General features: G+C 41.6%; 1 protein-coding gene across 4 annotated transcripts in view; it reads left to right on the top strand.

The window, feature by feature from the left end:
* The first annotated feature begins 17,892 nt into the window (after nucleotides 1-17,892).
* The window catches only part of LOC142767019 (uncharacterized), a 136,781-nt gene continuing 133,177 nt past the window's right edge, over nucleotides 17,893-21,496 (top strand). For all 4 annotated transcript variants that reach the window (XR_012884712.1, XR_012884711.1, XM_075868237.1 and 1 more), the window contains exon 1: nucleotides 17,893-18,061. Coding sequence is in view for 2 of the 4 variants with exons in the window: in XM_075868237.1 (XP_075724352.1) it covers nucleotides 17,966-18,061 (96 nt within the window). In the remaining 2 variants the exon portion in view is untranslated. The remainder of the gene's footprint in view (nucleotides 18,062-21,496) is intronic.

Here is a 21,496-nt window from a genome sequence, read left to right as displayed (position 1 = left end):
AGAGACGCCGTAGTGGAGGGCTCCGGAAATTTAGACCACCTGGGGTTCTTTAACGTGCGCCCAAATCTGAGCACACGGGCCTACAACATTTCCGCCTCCATCGGAAATGCAGCCGCCGCAGCCGGGATTTGAACCCGCGACCTGCGGGTCAGCAGCCGAGTACCTTAGCCACTAGACCACCGCGGCGGGGCGTTGTACTCCAGAGAAAACGACCTGAAGTAGCTTCTGAGACCCACAGCTTGCAGGTGTTCTCGATGCCGCATTGCAGGGCGCAAGTATCCTTAAAAAAAAACACGGTGTCGGTAGAAACTGAAGATCAGCGAGAAGGTGCGAAAGCGTGAGAACAAAAAGGCAGATACTTTCCCACCACGGTGGTCTAGTGGCTAAGGTACTCGGCTGTTGCCCGCAGGTCGCGGGATCAAATCCCGGCTGTGGCAGCTGCATTTCCGATGGAGGCGCAAATGTTGTAGGCCCGTGTACTCAGATTTGGGTGCACGTTAAACAACCCCAGGTGGTGAAAATTTCTGGAGCCCTCCACTACGGCGTCTCTCAAAATCAAATAGTGGTTTTGGGACGTTAAACCCCATAAATCAATCAATGAATCAATCAAAAAGGCAGATACTACGTACAGTGGGAATCGATGATATGCGAAGCACGAATAAGGTCGATATGTAGATTTGAAAGCAGCACAACGTTAGGAGGTGGAGGTGAATGATGCCGTATGTGACTTTCGTGTCAAGATTATCATGTTTGGATGTGTTGTTTACCTTCGTCATCTGTTCAGGTCACGTGACTGGAAATTTAGTTTATGTGGAGCTAGCGAAACGGCCGCGAGCACGCTATTACCGTTGTATGTCGTCATGTTCTTACATGACACGCATGTCCGGATTATCCTGTTTGCACCAGTCACATATTTTGTCATCCATTGACGACACGTAACACCAAATTTGGTATATGTGGAGCTAGCAAAACGGCCGCGAGTGCATCATGAGGGCCCAATACACTCCAGTGTAACGTTAACGCGCGCGCACGCTGGACACAACGACGCTAAGTTAGCGAAACGCGAGCCCTCTATAGTCTGACGGAAGGCGCGACCGGTGAGACAAGCGTCCGTCAGCGTGGCCCGACGGCAACAGGCGCGAAATTCGCTCCGCTGCTTTACCCAGACAACACTGCGCTTCCCTCTTTTCGCGACGGAGGGACGCCGGATGCGCTGAAACGCGCACGGGTCAAAGCGACGCAGGGTGGCACGCGCCTTCGAGTATATGGCAGGACGGGCGCCTGGCGTGGCAACGCTGGAGTAATGAGACAAAATAAACGCTGTAGCGCACGCGCACCACGTCAAGTCGAATTGTTTTGGCACCTTGAATGTGGTATGTAGTCATGTTCTCACATGACACGCATGTCATGATTATCATGTTTGGACCAGTCACACACCTTCGTCGTCCATTGACATCATGTAGCAACAAATTTGGCATATGTGAAGCTAGCGAAACGGCTGTGAGCGCATCATGAGTGTGGCATGTACTCATGTTACATGACACGCATGTCATGATTTTCATGTCTGGATGAGCTATTTAACTATGTCGTCCGTTCGCTTCGCGTAATACCGAGTTTGGTGAATGTGAAGGTAGCGAAATGGCTGCGTGCACATCATGAGCGTAGCATGTAGTCATGTTGTTACATGCACGCATCTCGCGTTCACCATGTTTGCACCAGTATCATACCTTTGTCATCCTTTACGTTCCGTAATACCAAATTTGTTATAAGTGAAGGCAGCGAAACTTCCGCCAGCACATCATGAGCGTGGAATGCAGTCATGTTGTTACATGACACGTATTTAATGACTATTATGTTTCCATCAGTTACATACCTTCGTCAACCATCTACGTACCGTAATACTAAATTTGGTATATGTGACACTTGCGAAACGGCCCCGAACTCACCATGAGGATGGCATGTAGCCATGTTGTTACATGACACGCATGTCATGATTATCTTGTTAGGGTCTGTCGCTTGTGTTGGCCATGCGATCATGTCATACCATACCAGTTGTAAAACATGCCATGTGAACGGAACCACCGCAAGAGCTGCAGGACGATGAAATGTTAATTATGACATTCATGACACATATGTCATGATTTTCATGTCATGACTAGTTAAGTATGTCCTTCATACAGTCTTGTTATGCCATACCAAGTTTGGTAGTGATACCATTATCGAAACGGCCAGGAGAGTTAATAGTGGTAGGCGGCTAGATAAATAGATAGATAGACGGATACGCACAAAGTCGCTGAAGTTCGCTAAGAAATGCTTTGCAATTCAAACGACATAATATTCACGGAATGAATGATGAGGATGTGTCGAAGCGTCCATCAGTCCGTCCGCGCTTCCGTACGTCCGTGCGACCGTCTGTGCAAGTGTCCGTGCGTGCGTCCGTGCGTTCATCCCTGCATGTGTCCATCCGTCTGCCCTTCCGTCTGTCCGTCTGTCTGTGCGTATGCTCGTCCATCCGTCGCTGCATTAGTGTGTCTGTCAAGCCGCGCGTCCATCCATCCGTTCGTCTGCTTGTCTGTCTGTTCGTCCGTGCGTCTGTTCATCAAGTGAACGCTCCAAGTAGCGCCTTCTCGCATCTATTGATCATATATTCTTCATACAGAAGTACCTACACCCAGCGGACATTCGAAGGAATAAATGAGAGGTGGCTACTTACTTCTACTGGTACTACTACTAATTCTACTACTACTACTACTATTACTACATGCATTGCGGATGCACGATGCACATGCTTAAGGAGCTTAGCCTTTAAAATAACCTTTTTTGGAAATGAAGTTACTCGCAAGCAAACATCCTATCCGGTCCCGTCGTTATTTTTTGTATGTTTGTCTATGTGCGCTGCGTCCTTCACATTTCTAGAGAGCTGCAGTACGCGTGTGTCAGCGCAAGAAGGTACCATGTGAAAATTTTTCTGCTTCTTATCCCTTGTAGTATTTTAGAGGCAATAAGTATTTGCTTCCCCGAACTGATTAAAGAGAGTGCTTGCCCGAAGTAAACGACCTACAGGGCCAGATCATTCTTGTTAATTCTCTTGCAGTTATACCCTTTAAGGCAAAGGGTGAATGGGTGCTTAGCCAGAGCATGTCTTCGAGTACGTGTGGGCCACCATTTGATCGATTGCTTCATTGCGGATATTGGGGCGTGGTAGCTACTAGTAGCCACTACAGTTGTAAATTGAATGAATATAACGTTGTCGCAACACAGCCCTGCAGAAATAATCCGTGATTGGTCGCAGAAAACAATAAAGAAGGTACCTTTGATTTAATAGTGAGAATTTCAAATAAAATGTGAAGGGCTAAAAGACACTGAGTTGGCATGGCTGCTCGATGTTCGCTGCGGTGAAAATTGTTGTCATTTTCCACGTAATATACATAGAAGGAAAGCTTGGTCGCCTGCTGTAGTCGTGCTCTGTGGCATCAAGCGCAAATGCAATAGGAAAATGGGCCCGTGAAATGACAGAAGCAAGCTTCCGGGTATTCGCTTTGGTGTCTGAGGCCCTGGTGATGCTGCCACCAGGTTGGTTAAATACAGTAATAAGTATACGTACAGGCTCCTTGATTCTTGTTGGGGCATTTGTCCGTTTTAGCAAACCACGTGAATAACCACGGAGGCGTTCAGGGGAAGATAACGTCCCACAGCGCCAGACTGAGGTGTCTTAGTTTGTCAGGGTACACGTGCGAGCCAACTCAAAGTGTGTTATGGGCCATGCTTATTTAAACAAATGATCGGTGCAGAAATCGAGAACAATTTTCGCTGGTTTGTCGATTGTATCTGATTGGCGAGCAGGTACTGGTACTAGTGCCGTACGCACTTCTTACGTAACGTGTTCTGTTTTATTCCTAGTGCAAGTCGCGGACTAGTCATACGGATCCGTGGAGCCACCACGTAGCAGTAACATCTGTTCTATTCTACATGTTTTGTTAAAAAAAGATTGGATGCCGTATTGCTTCGGCTATTCTACATCGATAACTTCCGCGGTGAAAAGAATTAACGAAGTATACCCAAAAGAAGCTTGTCGTTTTATAAGAGCATAAGAATTCATAATTTATTATAATCTCATAAAAAATATCAGCGATTTGTCCAGTATTTTGACACCATTATTTATTTTTTTCATTATTCTTGTTACTTTTGTATGATCATTCACACGCCCACGCAGCATGTACAGGTCTTTCTACTACGTTTATTCTCGCAATATCGAAATAACTATAAAAACTTTTTTTCCTAGAAGATCCTTGTCACGTTCCGTCGTGCCGGCAGCTGTTGTCGGCATGTAACCCGTTTAGCCAGCACCTTACTAAAATGTTTACCGCGCTTACAGTAGGCGAATGAAATTGCACAGAGTAATTGGGAAATGTCCTGAGAAGCGATGAAAAAACAGTGAATGCTTCTTGTAGTGATATGAAGAATGAATTGGCAAGTTCAGAGAAGGTACAAGTGAACGTGAGGTTTCAAAGTGACGTACACACAATGCCCTGCTCGACTAGAGGTCAATCGGCGAAGGCCGAACTAATTGTGTCTTGGCAAATGCGACATCGCTGATTTGGAAGTGACATAACTGTTTAGAAGTCACAAAGAAGAATGTGCACAGGACAAGACGCGCACGTGGGAAAGTTGGCTGTTGTGAACCCAGAAACCAAACCTTATATGACGGCAATATTTAGCATCTGAAACTAAAACTGAATTAGAAAAATGGAAATCTAAACACTACGAGGACAATTTTAATTTACAGGGTATAGTACATACATGCACTCACCAATGCCAGATGCAGATCCTGCACTCTTGGAATAAAAAATTTAAAAAATCTGCCAATTTTTTATTCACAAATTCATTTATTCATTACCCTGTCATCATCTCGGCGTCTGACAGGCGTAGATAAACTTCGGCGCATGCAAGATAAATTTCGTAAGCCACGCACGCTGCGCAATGTGCAGAAGGCCTTGCACGCTTTTGACCACAAAATGCAATTTTTACAGCCTCTGCTGCAATACGTCGAGAGAGGCCGGCCAGTTTCCGAGTGACTGAAAAAATATTGGGTGCTGTGTACCCGTTTGCCACCATCTTTCTGTTGTGAGAAACTTTGCGCATATCCAGCTCACTTGATAGATTGATATGTGAGGTTTTACGTCCCAAAACCACCTTAGGATTACGAGAGACGCCGTAGTAAAGGGCTCCGGAAATTGCGACCATCTGGGGTTTTTTAACGTGCTCCCGAATCTGAGCACACGGGCCTCATACGTCAGATCCTTTGGCCTTTGTTTCACCTGTGGCTTCTTTTTCCTATTTGCTACCGCTGCCATAGCGGAGTAGGAGTGTCCGTCATAATTCAACTAACCTACGTGACGGTGACAACTTGCTCGAATTTTGTAAGCACGGGACCGCGTCAGTGCATTTTCAAGACACATTGGTGCTTTTTTCCTCAAGAATATAGTGTGCGCAGAGTTGTAGGAGAAAAATTACTTGCAAAACTGGGGATAGTGGGCCCCGCAAATATGTGGCCCTAATAACCTCAAGGTTAACTGAGACTTCGGTTTCTCATCAAAAGGCGCAAAAGAAAGCCCTTTCTCATGTTGTATAAAAAATAACATTATCCACTGCATCAGTTCTCGTTAGAGGAGAGACAACATGCAAGTGTACTAAAAATTGTCAACGAATCGAATAAAGTGTGCCTACAAAACACCGGCAAAATACAAAGCCAACTCTTCTAGATTAGCAGCTAAAAACAAACGACGTTAAAGTGGTGCCACATTCGACCCAATGCCGATACCTCACATAAACATAGGTTGTACTGATCTTCGCAAGAAACAAAAGTCGAGGAAAGATAAAATCTAACAATGAAGATATGAACTCCAATGCCTTCGCTACTCTCAAACGCAAGTATTTTATTCTATTAAGACATCACCGAACTTTTGTGAGCAGTTCGGCGTGTGGACGCAAAGGGACGCAATGAAAACGAAAGCATTGCTTCTCGCAACTTTTAGCGCAGTCGTTCTTGAATCGTTCAACGGAAGCACCCACAATGTTCGCACGCACCGCGTCAAACTTAAGGCAAAAGTTTGCTTCACACAAAGCCTTGATTGCCTACGAGGCGATTGTGGGAATACTTTTGACGGTAACCACACTTTTATGATGGCCCATGGCCGTTTTCGTTTTTGCTGAACATTGTTTTCGCCACAAACAGGGAGCTCTTTCTCAATTGACTGCACCGAGAATTGTCTAAATTGAGCAACTTACTGCAAATTATGACCGAATGAACAAGAGCGTGATGTTAGTCAACAACACACATGCTTTGAGAGACAAAAAATATGTTTCAATTACTGTATTTCTATATATAAGTCAAACAGAATTAAGGAGCGTTTGCGGTAAATGGTATAGCAACACTTTCATATTCCACACCACCGCTAGTGTACACAGACTACAGGGCAAAAGAATACAATTTTACTCATTATTCGCTGCGTTAATTGTTTCGTTTAGGTTTATTTATTCCCTCACTCTTTTTGGAACGCGTTTTGTCTTGAGTTTATGAGTAAATGAAGGCAAAATAAAATAGGGTTTTTGGGCACAGTTTACAGTTACTTTGCTCTCACAGTATTGTGTTGAAGTATATTGCGCTCTTGCATTTCACATCCTGCGGCGGTATGGTTTCTTGAGCTGCTCGCTTGATGCGAAATGGTACACACGTAAATATAAAGAAACGACTTCGAAAAAGAAAAGGTGAAATGACATAATTCAGTGTGAAAAAAATAACCCATTTTATTTCATAAGGTTAGCTGTGTGGGATTTTCTGTGGTGTTTGACACAAAAATGCAGACGAAACAATTTATGCTTGTGCATGTGCTTGTGCAATTCCGAAAGCCTCATTTGACCTATTTTTGTATATTGTCATTTCGCCCAAATAATTGCTAGATTTTATTCCTTTCTAATGTTTACATACGAAATTCTGTGAAGACTACCTTTTTCATGAGCACTTCTTTGGAAGAAATCTGATTTTAAATATTTATTTATTTATTTTATTTGAGTGCCCTGAAGGCCCGACAGCATAATTAGAGGTGACAAAACTTGGATATTACAGCGTACCACAAGCTGTGAACAGACATCTAAGATAGTACACGCAATACCTTCGTAACAGCAATATCAACGTTTTATAAGACCTAATGAATGTACAAAGAATAAGCAGTCGTGTAATTCAAGCTCCTCGGGCATATGAAAACGCTCTAACAACGCAGGCGGCATAGCAACTAAATAACCACTAACACAGTTTTTTGACAGAAATAAGCGGGAGTGGGGGGAATTATGAAATAGTACAGTATTACTTGGGCGCCAGCATTTTGATGTCTTCTGAAAGCAAAAAAAGTGTTAAAATATTAGAGATTATGGTAATACACTTCTCAGATATATAAAAATGCTTTAGCAATAATACACATGATACCGAAATGCAAGTAAGAACAAGAGCATTACGAATTGCACTTTTATGTACAAGGTCTCAAGTGAAGAGGGGAAAATGGGGGTGGAAATTGACATGAAAAAATGTAAGCATTGAAATTATATTTCGAACTGCTTTCAAATGCATAATTATTAGCAATAACTGCAATAACAGCAGGAAGCTGATTGCAGTAACGGATGACTTGAAGTAGCGGGAGGTAAAAAAAAAAAGAATCGTACTGGCGAAGATGGGCTCAACTTTATCTTAATAATCAAGTCAGCATAATACACAATGAGCTTATTTCTTGTGGAAAGCAGCATGTGATAACGAATTGTGCTAAATTTTATAAAAAAAAGAAGTTTGTCAAGCCTACGCGTTATCAGGGGAACAAGATCAATTGAAAAATCAATTACTGTTACACTTCATGTTTGCAGGTAGATTTTGGTGATAAATCAAGTGGTTTTTTTCGTACATATTCTAATTTATGAATGAAGTATGCCTAATGCGGGTTGCAGATTAGGGATTTAAATTTGATTTTTGAACATACCAAAGTGTTGTAAGCAGAACCTTTAGTGATGTTGTTAACTAAACTCAGGTTTCGCCGAACAAAGCCTAGAGTCCTAGGTGCTTGGCGAACCATGACGTCTATGTGGGTGTTTCATGTCTAATGAAATCAAAATTTAACGCCCAAGAGCTGGCTTGACTTTGATGAGGTTATGAACGTGTTGTATAATGGGTTGTTAAATTTATTTTGACTTCAGCAAAGGATATCCTTACTTAATTTTGTGGTTACCTGTTCATACAACTCATAGTACACGCGAACCAAGAAAGCAGCTATGAAAATGTCAATGGAGCTGAGATGCAATATTCAATAGTCTGAAAAACATGACTAAATACTTTCGAGGGTTTCGCTGTATGAGGTATCGAAACTTTGGGCCCCATTTCCTCCCACAAGAACCAATTATCTCAGCGAAGAGAAATAATATTGATCTATACACCATGCGCGTCATATTAAGCGTGCTACTTGCGATAGCTATGAACAGTAGCAAGTTGGAAAGTGTGGGTGTATAGTAGGTATGTAAATTTGGAAGCCACTATCACAACTAAAAATCAATCGGGCTCAAAATGGTACACTTCTTACTCGTGTGACTGATTATGGCAACTTCTGAACTGTGTCAGAACAAGCCATGATGGAAAGCAGCCTAATGACTCCTTATAAGTGACTTTGAGTCATTACGATTTCCATTTATCTTTACGGATGCGTAGTTGAACTTATGGTTAAGATTAGGTTAGGATGAGTTCCAATTTTTTCATTATGCTTGATCTTTTTAAATGTACACATTCAACCGATCAATATCAAAATACAGCTGCGTATAGTATTACATTATCACCGTTCGTTCGGTATTGCACGCAACTTTTTTTGCCACATCTATTGATGTCCCAACAGCCTTTTTGTTGTCCCAAATAATATTTCACAAGATTTTGAAACAAAATAACAAAACCTCGTCAGAAAAGCCAAGATTGCAAGGAAACCAAATCAAAACGATGTTGCAAGTGTTTCAATCTGGTATTGCGAAGACACTAAAAAATTATTATTTAAAATCCTTCATTAAACCGTACCTATTATAATATTTACGATTTGCTAATGCAGAGTCATCATGAGAGAATGTAAAATAATGTGCCCAGTTTGCTTGAAAAAATGTTTCTGAAAACTAAGGCGCGAAATGCCTTTGGTGTCACAAATATACATAACTCCTCAACGACAAAACAGAAATATAGAGAATCAGATGTATCAAATGTGTTTCAACTTCATGAAGAAGTGCACTTTCACTCAAACTTTAAGCTCCAGTATAGACACGCCAAACAAGATTGCACAAAAGCCACATTATAGGACGTCTTACGGCAGAATAAATTTTGTTCCGCTCAAAGAAACAGGCCACAGTGCGCTCTACAGTATTTAGTGATGCATTGTACGAGTCCTTCACTAAGAATTGCGCTACTTTTCTTGCCTACCCTCGTCCCTATAGTTCTATTTCAGGATTCTACCACGTATGAATCTCTCTTCAGTCGGCAGTATAAGGGATAAATTATGAGCAAGATGAAGAAAGAAAACGAACGAACTATCTGCGCCACTCTTGTAGGTACGGTCACCATGGAATCCAGCAATTCTTAAGTGCTCCTAATTTTCTTGGCTTACGCGGCTGGTAAATGTGATCAGGAGCATTTTTTTCGTTATTGTTTTGTTCTAACTGCTTGGGCGACATCATTCTGCAGACTTGACTTTCCTAATTGAGAGATATGCAGAGGGTAACTTTGCGTAAGATTGTACTTCTCGGCACAGCTTCTTCCTTCAATAACATCGCAAAGTTCCACGCTTCAAGAAAGATTGCGCTTTTAGGTATTCCGATGGGACGCATTGGAATGCAATCCCTGCTACATTCTCACGGTCGGAACTGAAATGCTTTGTTTCAACAGAATGAAATTTAGCGTGTGTGTTCTGCGCTTTTGCAGCATGAGAAGCACAGAACCGAAAATTAGAAAAGTAAAGATTTGCCATCTGCTGAGAACACCTTAGCTAGGCGACGACACATTGAAAAACTTAAAATTATAAAGATATGCGCAGGCCTCCACAAAACATTTTCAACACAAATAATTGTGTAATCCTCGAAACTGGCGTTTGCTGGCCCCGGTTCCGCGTGAAAATCAAAACAAGGGTTTGCGTGGAAAACAGGTGTTATACCGCACAGAAACGCATCTTCTTGAAAGGCACATAAAAAAGTTGTTCTAATTGAAAATGCGGTGGAAATAACGTTAATCGTGAATGCGATAGCAATATCCGGTTCCTAGAATGCTTTAACCACTTTCTGTATATTTTTATTATATGATGCTACTCTAGAACTTTAAATTGTGAACTGTTACGATGTAACCATTAAAATCTGAAATATATTGTTATCTTGTGTCAGCGTAGCTGTCCCTTACGTTCTGTTTAGCGGGCAGTATGTTTTAAACCATCAGAACTTATGCGCGTGAAATCTTTCGGAACTTGCTATGCAGCCGCTACTTGATCTGAGAGGACAACGTACAACAACGTGTGTATGGCCACGCGCAAACCTCATGGATCTCGCAATCTCTGGGTGATAATAAATCTCGAAGATTGTTATATTGAAACCTAGTTTGTGAAGTAACTTATTATGCGTTACTTAATCAAAGGCCCTACTAAATTTATGTATATAGTGCCTGTCTGATATCCCTTATTTACAACTTCGGCAAAATCATGCGTAATTACGACGAATTGTTTACTTGTAGAATTCGTGCGCCTAAAGCCGTGTTGTGCATCTGTTAAAATTTTAAAATTTTCAAGAAGTTGGTCTATATGTTTATAAATTATGTCCTTGAAGATTTTACATGAAGTACATGCCAATGAAATGAGCCGATAATTTGCGATGTTGTATTTAGCACCGAATTGAAAGAGTAGTTTAATTTTTTCGGTTCGCAGTCTTTCGGGAACAAACCGTCACCGAGAAAGTTTTTGAACAATACGAGTAAACAACTCGTGCATCGTTTTGCAGATCTTTTTAGGAAGACGTATGGGGTATCGTCTGGGCCAGGGGATTTTTCAACATCAAGGTAAGCAGAAGGTTTAAAATACCCTGCTCAGTGATTCTCACATCTGGCATAAAGTGGTACAGACATATTGAACATTGAAAGAAAATTATTATCTGTTGTAAATAAAGATTTATTGTATTTGTTGAAAGCAGTAGACACAGCTGTGTCATCAGTAATGATATTGCCACTTAGTCAAAACGAGGTAGAGAACATCAACTCGGCTTAATCAATCTCCAAATATTTCAAGTGACACCTTAATAAAAGAGGGAAATGATATACCATAGCAATTTGCATTATCCTCACGAGTTTGTATTTTCAGATTTGTTGCTAATGTATCAATAAAATCACCTAGTGAAGAGCAAAACGGATTTCTGGCCTTTTCATTTTTTAGTCTCCTAAGTTTGCGTTGTAACTAGAGCGTTTTCGGGTCATCCAAGCATTTTTACTGGTTGATGTTTTAGTTATTAGTGGCACATAACGTACTATACATTCTTAGACAACGTTTTTGAAAGCTAGCCATAGATCACTTATATTGCATGTTTTTTCTGAGAAGCATTGAAGGAGAGGTCCAAAAAGTCAATAATTAAGTCATCATCGGCGCGAAAAAAGTTCAGACACTTGCAATGGACAGTGAGCTGATCATGCGAAGCATCAGTTAAATTTTTAATTAAAACCACAGCTTTATTATCAGATATTATTGGTAGAACACCACACAACACATTATTTTAATAGTACCACTAACAGAAAGAGATCTATGATTGAAATTGCACTTTGAATTCTAGTACGTTGGGATACAACCTGCTGCAAATTGTAATTAAAAGCTATGTCAAGCATTTTTGTGTCATTTAGATCAGACGAATTCGTAGAGAAAGTGTTTCAATCGATATTCAGAAAAGTGAAATAAGCAGCAAGAATTAAAGTCTTCTATTTTTTTTTATGAGAGGACATGTAATCATCAAGATTTTTAAGAACCAAGACAGAGGAGTCAGATGGCCTATAAATAGCTCCGAGAACATATCTCATTTCGGTAATTTATATGGTGCAAAAATGCTTTCAGCTCCTGAAAATTCAGGAATTTTTACAAGTTGTAAGAGTGCCCTAAATATTATAGCAAACCCTCTTCCTCTTCTTTCTCAATCTTCACGAAAGCCCGTGTAGTTTTTCAGAACAAACTCACTGCCGGATATGTCGTCGCTTAACCAAGATTCTGTAAGCACAGTATATCTGGTTTATGGGTAAGAAACAAGGCTTTAAGCAGGAATAATTTATTTAAATGCCACGGCAATTTACGTTAAGGACATAAATTTTGAGTACTCACTTTTTGTTGTCCTTTGTTACGCTTCGAAATTTTATACTTCTTATTGTTGGTTTGATCTCAACCATATAAAATGTCGTGTACCTACAGCTTATCATATGCCAGCTTGAGGTTTACGCTATTTTTTATTCATGTGGCGCAGTTTGCCACAATTTTTTCCGGGTTACTTTAACACCCGAAGAAACATTCTCTGTGACTGAAGCAAACGATTCCTTTAGCTGAAAACATGCCTTAAGTATGTAGGTTTTTTCGCGATAGTTTAACAATTTCTTTATTACAGGACCATTTTTAGCAGAAATTTAACGTAGTCTATGACACGGCTCTATCCCATTGACCTTAAACTCAAGTTTTTCGAAGAACAAGTTTTCTTGAATATCAGTGGTTAGACTTTCAGTTGTTTTGGAGACGACTTCTTCAATACCATATATTATTAGTTGATTTCTTCTGCTTCTATTCTCAATCTCTTCATTTCTTCGCGTCCTCAGGCACATAGCTTCTTTAAAATAACACTAAAGCCAACTAATACGCCGACGTTGATGTTGAAATGGCGGTCCAGAAACCTTGTAGTGTTACTTTCGCGCCAAGGAAAGGCCTATTTTCACATAAGCTCACGTTTCAGTGCTCCGCATTACCTTAGCGCACTTCGAATGACCCGCCTCAAGAAGCGGACATACAGGACCATCTCACGTCAGTGTTGCCGTGCACAACGTAGCCCTGCTTTACTGCGCTAGTAGCAGCAGGCCCAAAGCAGTAAGAGCCACAGCAGCAACAACAACCATTGATCAATTTCCAGTCATTGGCTTCAAGATTGCGGACATTTTTGTTTCAACTGTGCCCCACTAGATGGCACCACCTGTCCCGTGTAACCACGGGAAAGTTGAATATATAAACCACTCACGCCTTTCCTCATAGGGGCGTCCGGTGGATCTTTTTTTCATCAATCAATTAGATACGAACGAGCAGAATTTTATCGCATCTCTTGATGCATGGAGGGTTCTTTATTTAGTGCGGTTAGATCGATTACTAGTGTATAACTGCAGACGGTCCATCTGATGTCATCGGGATAATTTTGAAGATGTCCTTCGGTGGCGCCTGTGTTCTTGCAAATTTACCTCAATTTATCGGTAAAGAGAGCGCTCATGTTGAGAATATTGTCGTTTTAGATGAGTCATACAATGACCATTCACTCTGACGTAAATTGTTGTTTAACTTCAGTGACCCTTTAAGCTTTGCTACTGATAATTATATTTCATCTACTTAATTTTAATGAAAGCAAAGGAAGTAGCTGACGTTCCATATTCCCAATACGGTCATTTAATTTGGTAATGTAACTTTCAATTTGACCCTCTTTAGCTAAAAGTTTGTTCATGGATATAGTTATGCTGGATTGTCGTGAAAGCAAATGTATCAATAAATCCTTTTCTGTCAGTCGAGGGTTAGATTGAACGTCACCAAATTCCAAACAGCTATCCTTGAATGTGTAAAAACTGATAACAAGATATTGAAAAAAAAAGTCGGCATGGCAGCAGCAGCAAAAAACGGTTATCACTTCAGAAGCAACGAGTAGGCTAGTGGAGGTGTCCACAAGAGAAAGTTGCTAGTTCTTAGCCGTCTTGTGTGTTTTTTTCTGGTGACATTTCTGCGAGAGCAGCGAGTTGCATGATTCGGTCTGCTTGACATTCTTCGCGCGACGTTATAATTTATTGCTATGACAATAATTGCTATACCTTTGTGATGAAACTGTGTATATTTGCTCTTAAGGGCCCCGTCAAAGAAAAAACCTAGAAACATAGGAATAACTGGAAATTATACTGAGAGCTTCCAAGAGCTGAGCATGACAAAGACAGTTAATCTAAATGCGTCGATTATCAACCTTGAATATTGGAACTGGCAATAGCGCTGCCAATGCTGAAAAGACCCTTTATACAATCGCTGAATGCCCCCAACGCCAAAGCTACTTTCTCCTTCGTTTTTTTTTTTTTCAGTCGATATATTCTTCCTCTGACGCTCCGCTCAAAAAGCTTCTCTAACGTCATTTAGCATTGCCTCTGTGATTCGAAGTAGCCAAATGCTTTCTCAAACTCAAACGGTGCTGTATTTCCTTCGAAAACGGCACGCCTTAGACCATGCGATCATTTTGTAAAACATTTTAGACCATGCGATCATTTACCATGCGATCGACCATGCGATAATTTTAGACCATGCGATCCTTTTGATCAAATTAGGATGGAAGGAAAATAGAGGAAAAAGAAAGGCAAGGAGGTTAACCAGCCTATAGGCAGCCGGTTTGCTACCCTGCGCATGGGGGAGGGATGGGGGAGATGAAAGAGAGCAGAGAGGGAAGATAGAAACAGCACATTTGGCAGCACATGCACGCACACTCAGTCATAGTCCAGTCTTGTCTTTCGCGGGGTGTGACATTGCTGTTACAGTCGCTTGTTCAAGTCAGTGTCGTGTAGGAATTTCAACAGAGCTTTCGTCGCCTTCTGTTGCAGTGTCTTTGCTCGGGCACTTGACAGAATAGTTTCCACAGACATTTGGCTGTTGTCGATGCGCGCAAAAGCAGACGCCAGAGACTTTCTCTGGATTTCATACAATAGACAGTCACACAGGATGTGGTGTAGCGTCTCTTCGCAATGACAAGCATCGCAGAGAGCGTTGTCGGCCATTCCTATGACAAAGGAGTAAGATTTTGTAAATGCGACTCCTAGCCATACGCGATGAAGTAGGGTGGCTTCTCTTCGGTCAAGTCCAGTGGGCATGCGGAGATCCATCAAATAGGACAGGTGGTGTTGACGATTCGTATCGATGCTTGGTGGGCACCATAGTGAAAACGTGATTTCACGCGCAAGTCGTCGAAGATTACTGGCAGCATCAGTCCTCGAAGGTGGTATGGCTTCTTTTAGTGTTCCTTCAAGGGCTGCCCGCGTGGCAGCATCGGCATGTTCGTTTCCTATGATGCCGCAATGACTTGGCAGCCATTGAAGCGTCACATGATGCCCTTTCTCGAGTAAAGTGTGGAGAAGGCATCGAATTTCGAAAACAAGCTGTTCGTACAGGCCGCGAAAATTGGGATGGAGTTTCAATTTGGACATGTAATGTCATAATAATGGCCTATTGCGTCAGTCGTCTTGATGCTGCCGATACACAGGAATACCTTTCACGATTCGTGAGACATCCTGAGCTTTTTTTTAATGAATAAACTCTTACAGCAACTTTACATATTCATGCAGCCTAGAAGGAACGCAAGAAAATTAGGCGACCCTAAAGCTTTGCCTTTAGGAGTTGATTGGGACAGCGACATAGTGGCGTAGTTTAAACACTTAAAGCATGAAATTTTTTTTTATTATTTTCTATGCACCCACTGCGTGATCTCAAGGGAATAGGCGTAGTAGCATGTGTGCCTTTTGTAGCGGGGTACTGGCTTTAAACTACGGAGCCATTATGATAATCGCATATCCTGACGGCCGTTGGTAATGGACGCTTCTACTTTGCAATATTACTGAAATATTTCATGTTGCATTGTGAAACGTGTATATGGGAAACCCGTGTTTGTGAAGCATCAAAGCTGCTTTCACTGCATTTCAAAGCAGAGAAAGGTTTGTTCACTGTTTTCACAAGCGGAAACAAGCCTGCGTGGTAGAACATCCGCTTGCCACGCAAATGACCCATGTTCGAATCTCACTTCGGCCCGAACAATCCTGGTTCAGTCTTCGCACTGCCCTAGCATTTTTACAAATATTTTATATGAATCGTTGTCTGCTTATCGGTCACGAATAAAATGATTATTTTTTGCTCGAAACTAACGACACCGACACTAACGCCGACGCCGATGCCAGAATTTCTGGAAAACGAGCTCTTTAACGCTATCGCCATAGTAACATAGTACTCTTTGCTATCGCTTTATTATCTATAGCAAGCCCTGCCGCAGTGGTCTAGTGGCTAAGGTACTCGGCTGCTGACCCGCACGTCGCGGGTTCGAATCCCGGCTTCCATGGCTGCATTTTCGATGGAGGCGGAAATGTTGTAGGCCCGGGTGCTCAGATTTGGGTGCACGTTAAAAGAACCCCAGGTGGTCGAAATTTCCGGAGCCCTCCACTACGGCGTCTCTCATAATCATATGGCGGTTTTGAGACGTTAAACCACAGCAATCATCATTATCTATAGCAAATCGAAATGATAAGTAATCGTTTTTATGTGAGCGTGCTTTTAATGTAGTTAGATACAAATTCATACTTTTTTTTTCTATAACGTTCTAAATAGTGCAACAAAGCGTTTTCGACACTATATTTAGCAAATTGGTGAACATACGAGAAAAACGACACGTACCAATTGCAGCAACGCAAGCAAACTTGCAACTGTCCGTCTTTTTATGCTACGTTTTATTCTAAGCTGCTTTATTCCAATGTTACCCTCCTAGATTTTTTCCTCGATCGAGGCACGAATTCATGCCTTCTTTTATACACACATGTGCACCAGTACATCCCCTGTTTTTCTAAGTATTTCCGAACGTGATACAAGAAATGCCTTCAGTTTTGATTGTGAAGCCAACAAATGCAAGACTGCAATCGTCACACTTTTTATAATTATTGTTCTCTTTGCATTTTCAGTTATCTGCTCCTACGCTGCCCTGCCAATACCTCAAAGATCAGATTGATTGTCAAGTAAAGCATTGCGGCTTGTTTTAAGCATCCTTCTTAGCAATGTTCGACGTGGGCAGAGAGGTGCGACGTCTTTTCAACGTCACCACAGTTTTGGCAGTTTTCTCAGAGTAAAGGAGCTTTAAATTATGCGAAATTAAAAAAACAGATAAATATATCAACCTCGATGCACAAAATACTATAGTGTCGTTCGATTTTTCGGCTTTTTTTCTTTCTAACAAATTTCCCTTCACTCTGTCAGTGGGAAGGCTGTGCTTCCACATGAATACAGACCCATTTGAATCACAAATTTTTTTCTGCCAATTTTTACGCAGGAAATATTAGACCATTCCCCTTATTTTACAAGTTTTGGTAGGTAACAGCACTTGCATTGCTTCTGGCGCACTTGCTGTCCAGCGATTGAAAATGTCATTATGATCATTTTTTTTCACCGTTTACATAGCGCTATTTGTCAAGCGTCCACTGTTGTCCTAGGACTGAAAGACAATTATAAGCATTGTAGAACAATGTCTTGTTTTCCCTGTCAACGTTTGCATTTTCCTCACTTTGATGGCCGTGGACACAATGTGTCATATGTGGAAACAGATAGAATAATGCATTGTTGGTAGCACGCTGAGGTAACGCGGCATTGTCTGCTTTTTAAAAGCAAACGCACAACTGTCAATCGAAGTCCACCTTGTTACAGACAAGCGTGTACATCAGCATCGAAATGAAACGAAAATATGAACAAGTAATCTCTAGGCACATTTACTATTGCCCTTTTTTCTGCTCTATGAGCCATGAAATTTCGAGAAGACGATGACACAGCCAATATTCGGTGACAGGCGCTGGACCTTCGGTATGCGTAAAAACCTATGCGCTTGACGGTCGAAACTCCAGTTTGCCTCTACAGTGTCCATCACTCAGATGGTCCCTAGTATGGATGCTTCCGTTCGTATTCAGCGCATGCCTATTTCCATTTCTTCTACAGCTATTATGAGTGCGGGGTGTGGACTGCTACAAGTACGTCTTTACGTCAGATATATTGTAGCTGTACCCAGAATGGCTTCTTTGAGAGCAGCATGCTATCATTCTGTGAATAACTTTGAGACCCCTCAGTAAACGAACACTGCGAACACAAGCCTCACTTCTGCTTCGTGTGTTGAGGAGGTTTTCAGTGAGAGAACACATGGCAGTCATGTTCAAGCACCATCCCTTACTTTATCAAGTTTCCGTGCAAAAACGCTTAAATTATAGCTTGCATTTAGTGAGCAACTTGAATTACTGTTGTTTATTTACAAGAGCCTTCACCTAGAGCACTTTCATTCATTTACTTCCACTTTTTTTCTATCAACACGTTATACAAGTGTGTCGATTGCTTAGATAGCTAACCACTTACAGCTTTTCTCATTTATAAATATTATAATTTGTAGAGAATCCACTACCCAACATGTCTTATTGCAATGTCTTAATAATATTATGGAAATAATAACGTTCTAACAACCATATTGCAATCTCTTCGCTATTGGCAAACGGTAAGACATTGTTACATCGGGCAGATTCTTTATTTAGTAGAAAGATGTAGAAACCTGTTTCTAGTAGTTGTGCAAGGTGTATACTTCGAGGGTGGCAGCCCTAGCGTTAGTGTTAACAATCTTCTCTGTTATGTGTTAGCGATGAGTTCCCTTGTATCTGTTATTTGGGATCAGTATGCCGCCGCGTTGATCTATTTTTGTTTTCACTATAGTATAAGCAACGGCTTTAAAATATTTTGCTTTTATAAGCCAACCTTCCTTCACTTGTATAATATTCTTTGTAGGTAAGTGTGCGCCACGTTCTTCAATGGCGATAGAGGGAGCAGAAGTTTTATTCAAGCAACGAAGCAATTTCCCGTTGTATTATTCTGAACGATGAAAAAAAGCTCTGCAATGAATACTAAAATGAGTTTGATGTGATGAAACACGTCTTAGAAACGGACATCGTTGGTGTCCGACTTTTGAAGGTTTATGCAGGAAGTGAACAGACCTTTGAATGCAGCATCAGGCGTCCTTGGTCACCTACATTGTTGAAACAATGCCTAGCCATATCAGCACATTAAAGGGTGACGTGAAACGTCAAACTGACCAACGGTGTGTTATGTAAGAGGCGCCATCATTCTGGTGATCTGAAAAACACCGTAGGTGAAGGCAGAACAGAACAGGGCTACATTAAGCTTATAACCATAGATATATCGATATATGCTGTAGCAGTTTAAAATCAGGGTTTTGGATCCACTGCGTTGGTCATAGTGCTGCTGGGTATCACACTCTTCAAAAAATGTACTCTAGGATCGGGTAATAGTGAGTGCACGTATATACGATATCCTGTAAATTAAGATTGTCCTCGTGGTGTTTAGAGTTTCATTGTTCTGATTCACTTTTGGCTTTAGACGAGACGCTAAATATTGCTGACAAATAGGGTTTGTTTTCCCGGTTGACATCAATCAACTTTCCCACGTGCGCATCAAGTCCTGTGTACATTCTTCCGTGTGACTTATAAACTCGTTATGTCACTTCCAAATCAGCGATATCGCATTTGCCAAGACACAATTAACTTGGCCTTTGCCGATTGACCTCTGGTCGAGCAGGGCATTGTTTGTACGTCGCTTTCAAACCTCACGTTCACTTGTACCTTCTTTTGACTTTCCCTTTTATTCTTCATATAGCTACAAGAAGCATTCACTGTTTTGTCATCGCTTCTCAGGACATTTCCCAATTACTCTGTGCAATGTCATTCGTCTACTAAACGCGTGGTGAATTTTTTAGTAATGCACTGTCTAAACGGGCTGCATGCCGACAATAGCTGCCGGCACGACGGAACGTGACATGCAACTTCTAGGAAAAGAAGCTTTTATTGCTATTTTGATATTGCGAGAATAAACGTAGTAGAAAGATCAGTACATGCTGCGTGGGCGTGTGAATGACCATACAAAAGTAACAAGAAAAATGAAAAAAATGAATAATGGTGTCGAAATACTGGACATATCGCTGATATTTTTTATGAGATTATAATAAATTATGAATTCTTATGCTCTTAAAAAACGACAAGCTTCTTTTGGGTATACTTGGTTAATTTTTTTCACTGCAGAAGTTATTGATATAGAGTAGCTGTGGTAATATGGCATCCAACCTTTTTACAACAAAACAAGTAGAATAGAACAGAAGTTACTGGTACGTGGTGGCTCCACAGATCCGTATGACTAGTCCACGACTTGCTCTTGGGATAACACAGAACACGTTACGTAAAAGGTGCGTACGACATTAGTGTCAGTATCTGCTCACCAATCAACAAGATACAATCGACCATTACTTGCTCTCACTAGCATTCCCATTGGCGTGCACATCATGCAAACCAGCGAAAATTGTTCTCGATTTATGCACCGATCGTTTGTTTAAATAAGTATCACCCATAACACACTTTGAGTTGGCTCGCACGTGTTCACTATGATTGTAAGTGACTCCAAAACTGCCATACGCAACTTCAGCACAGGTCGTATCTCATCAACTGCCCTTTCAATTTTTAAGAAACATCCTCCGACGCAAGACGTTGCTCTCATATGGACGCCCGCGCATGCGGGGTTGAGTGGCAATGAGGCGGCTCATACCTGTGCTCGAGGAATGGCCGGCTGAGCGCAGGCCTCTGATGGCACCTTAGACCACGCGGCCTTTTTCAGCGTGAAAGATCGTCTTTTGACCTTCCACGATATAACAAATCACTACCGCTAACAGCGCACTATATATCCCCCCTTACATAATGGAGCTTCGCACTACCACGAAATACTATGGCGCCTGTTATAGACCCGTACGTTTTCTACCCCATCTTTTCGCCATCTTATACACCCTGCGATATATCCCTCCGCTTTGTGCATTTTATGTCAACAAAGAGCTAACCTAAACAATATCATGTGAAGGTGTACTCGAAACCCACCACCTAATTCACTACACATTAATAGTAAGGAGCTGTGGGAGGCTGCTATGTGCAGCTCGGCGCCCGAGGTCCAGGACCAGTTCTTGGATTGGGCAGGAGGGTAGTGTAGACCTACGCTGGGCAGGCTCCTCTGACACTCCACCACCGCATCTTTCCCTCTTGGGATAAATAAAGTTTTTCTCCTCCTCCAAAAAAAAGTAACAACTGAGACGCTTATTCGCGTAGTTCTGTTTCTATGAGTACGCTTCGTCTGTCATTTGTACGTTAAAAAAGCGGAGCACGTTTCTATCTGCTTTACATTCTGCGCATGAGCTTCCAATTCATTGCTATCACGTGAAGTTCTTCGACCTTGCGGCAAGTGAATAGAATGACATATATTAACGTCCTAGAAAAAGTACACGAACGCGCTCAGGACTCCCACGTTGGAGCAGAGAGGCCTAGCTTAAGAGCCGCATTGCGGAAATGCTGGACGTGCAATTTCTGGTCGGCTAC

The sequence above is a fragment of the Rhipicephalus microplus genome, chromosome 7 (assembly GCF_043290135.1).
Source record: "Rhipicephalus microplus isolate Deutch F79 chromosome 7, USDA_Rmic, whole genome shotgun sequence".
Classification (NCBI taxonomy): domain Eukaryota; kingdom Metazoa; phylum Arthropoda; class Arachnida; order Ixodida; family Ixodidae; genus Rhipicephalus; species Rhipicephalus microplus.
The sequence above is the reverse complement of the archived record's forward strand: the minus strand, read 5'-3'. Positions and strand labels throughout refer to the sequence as shown.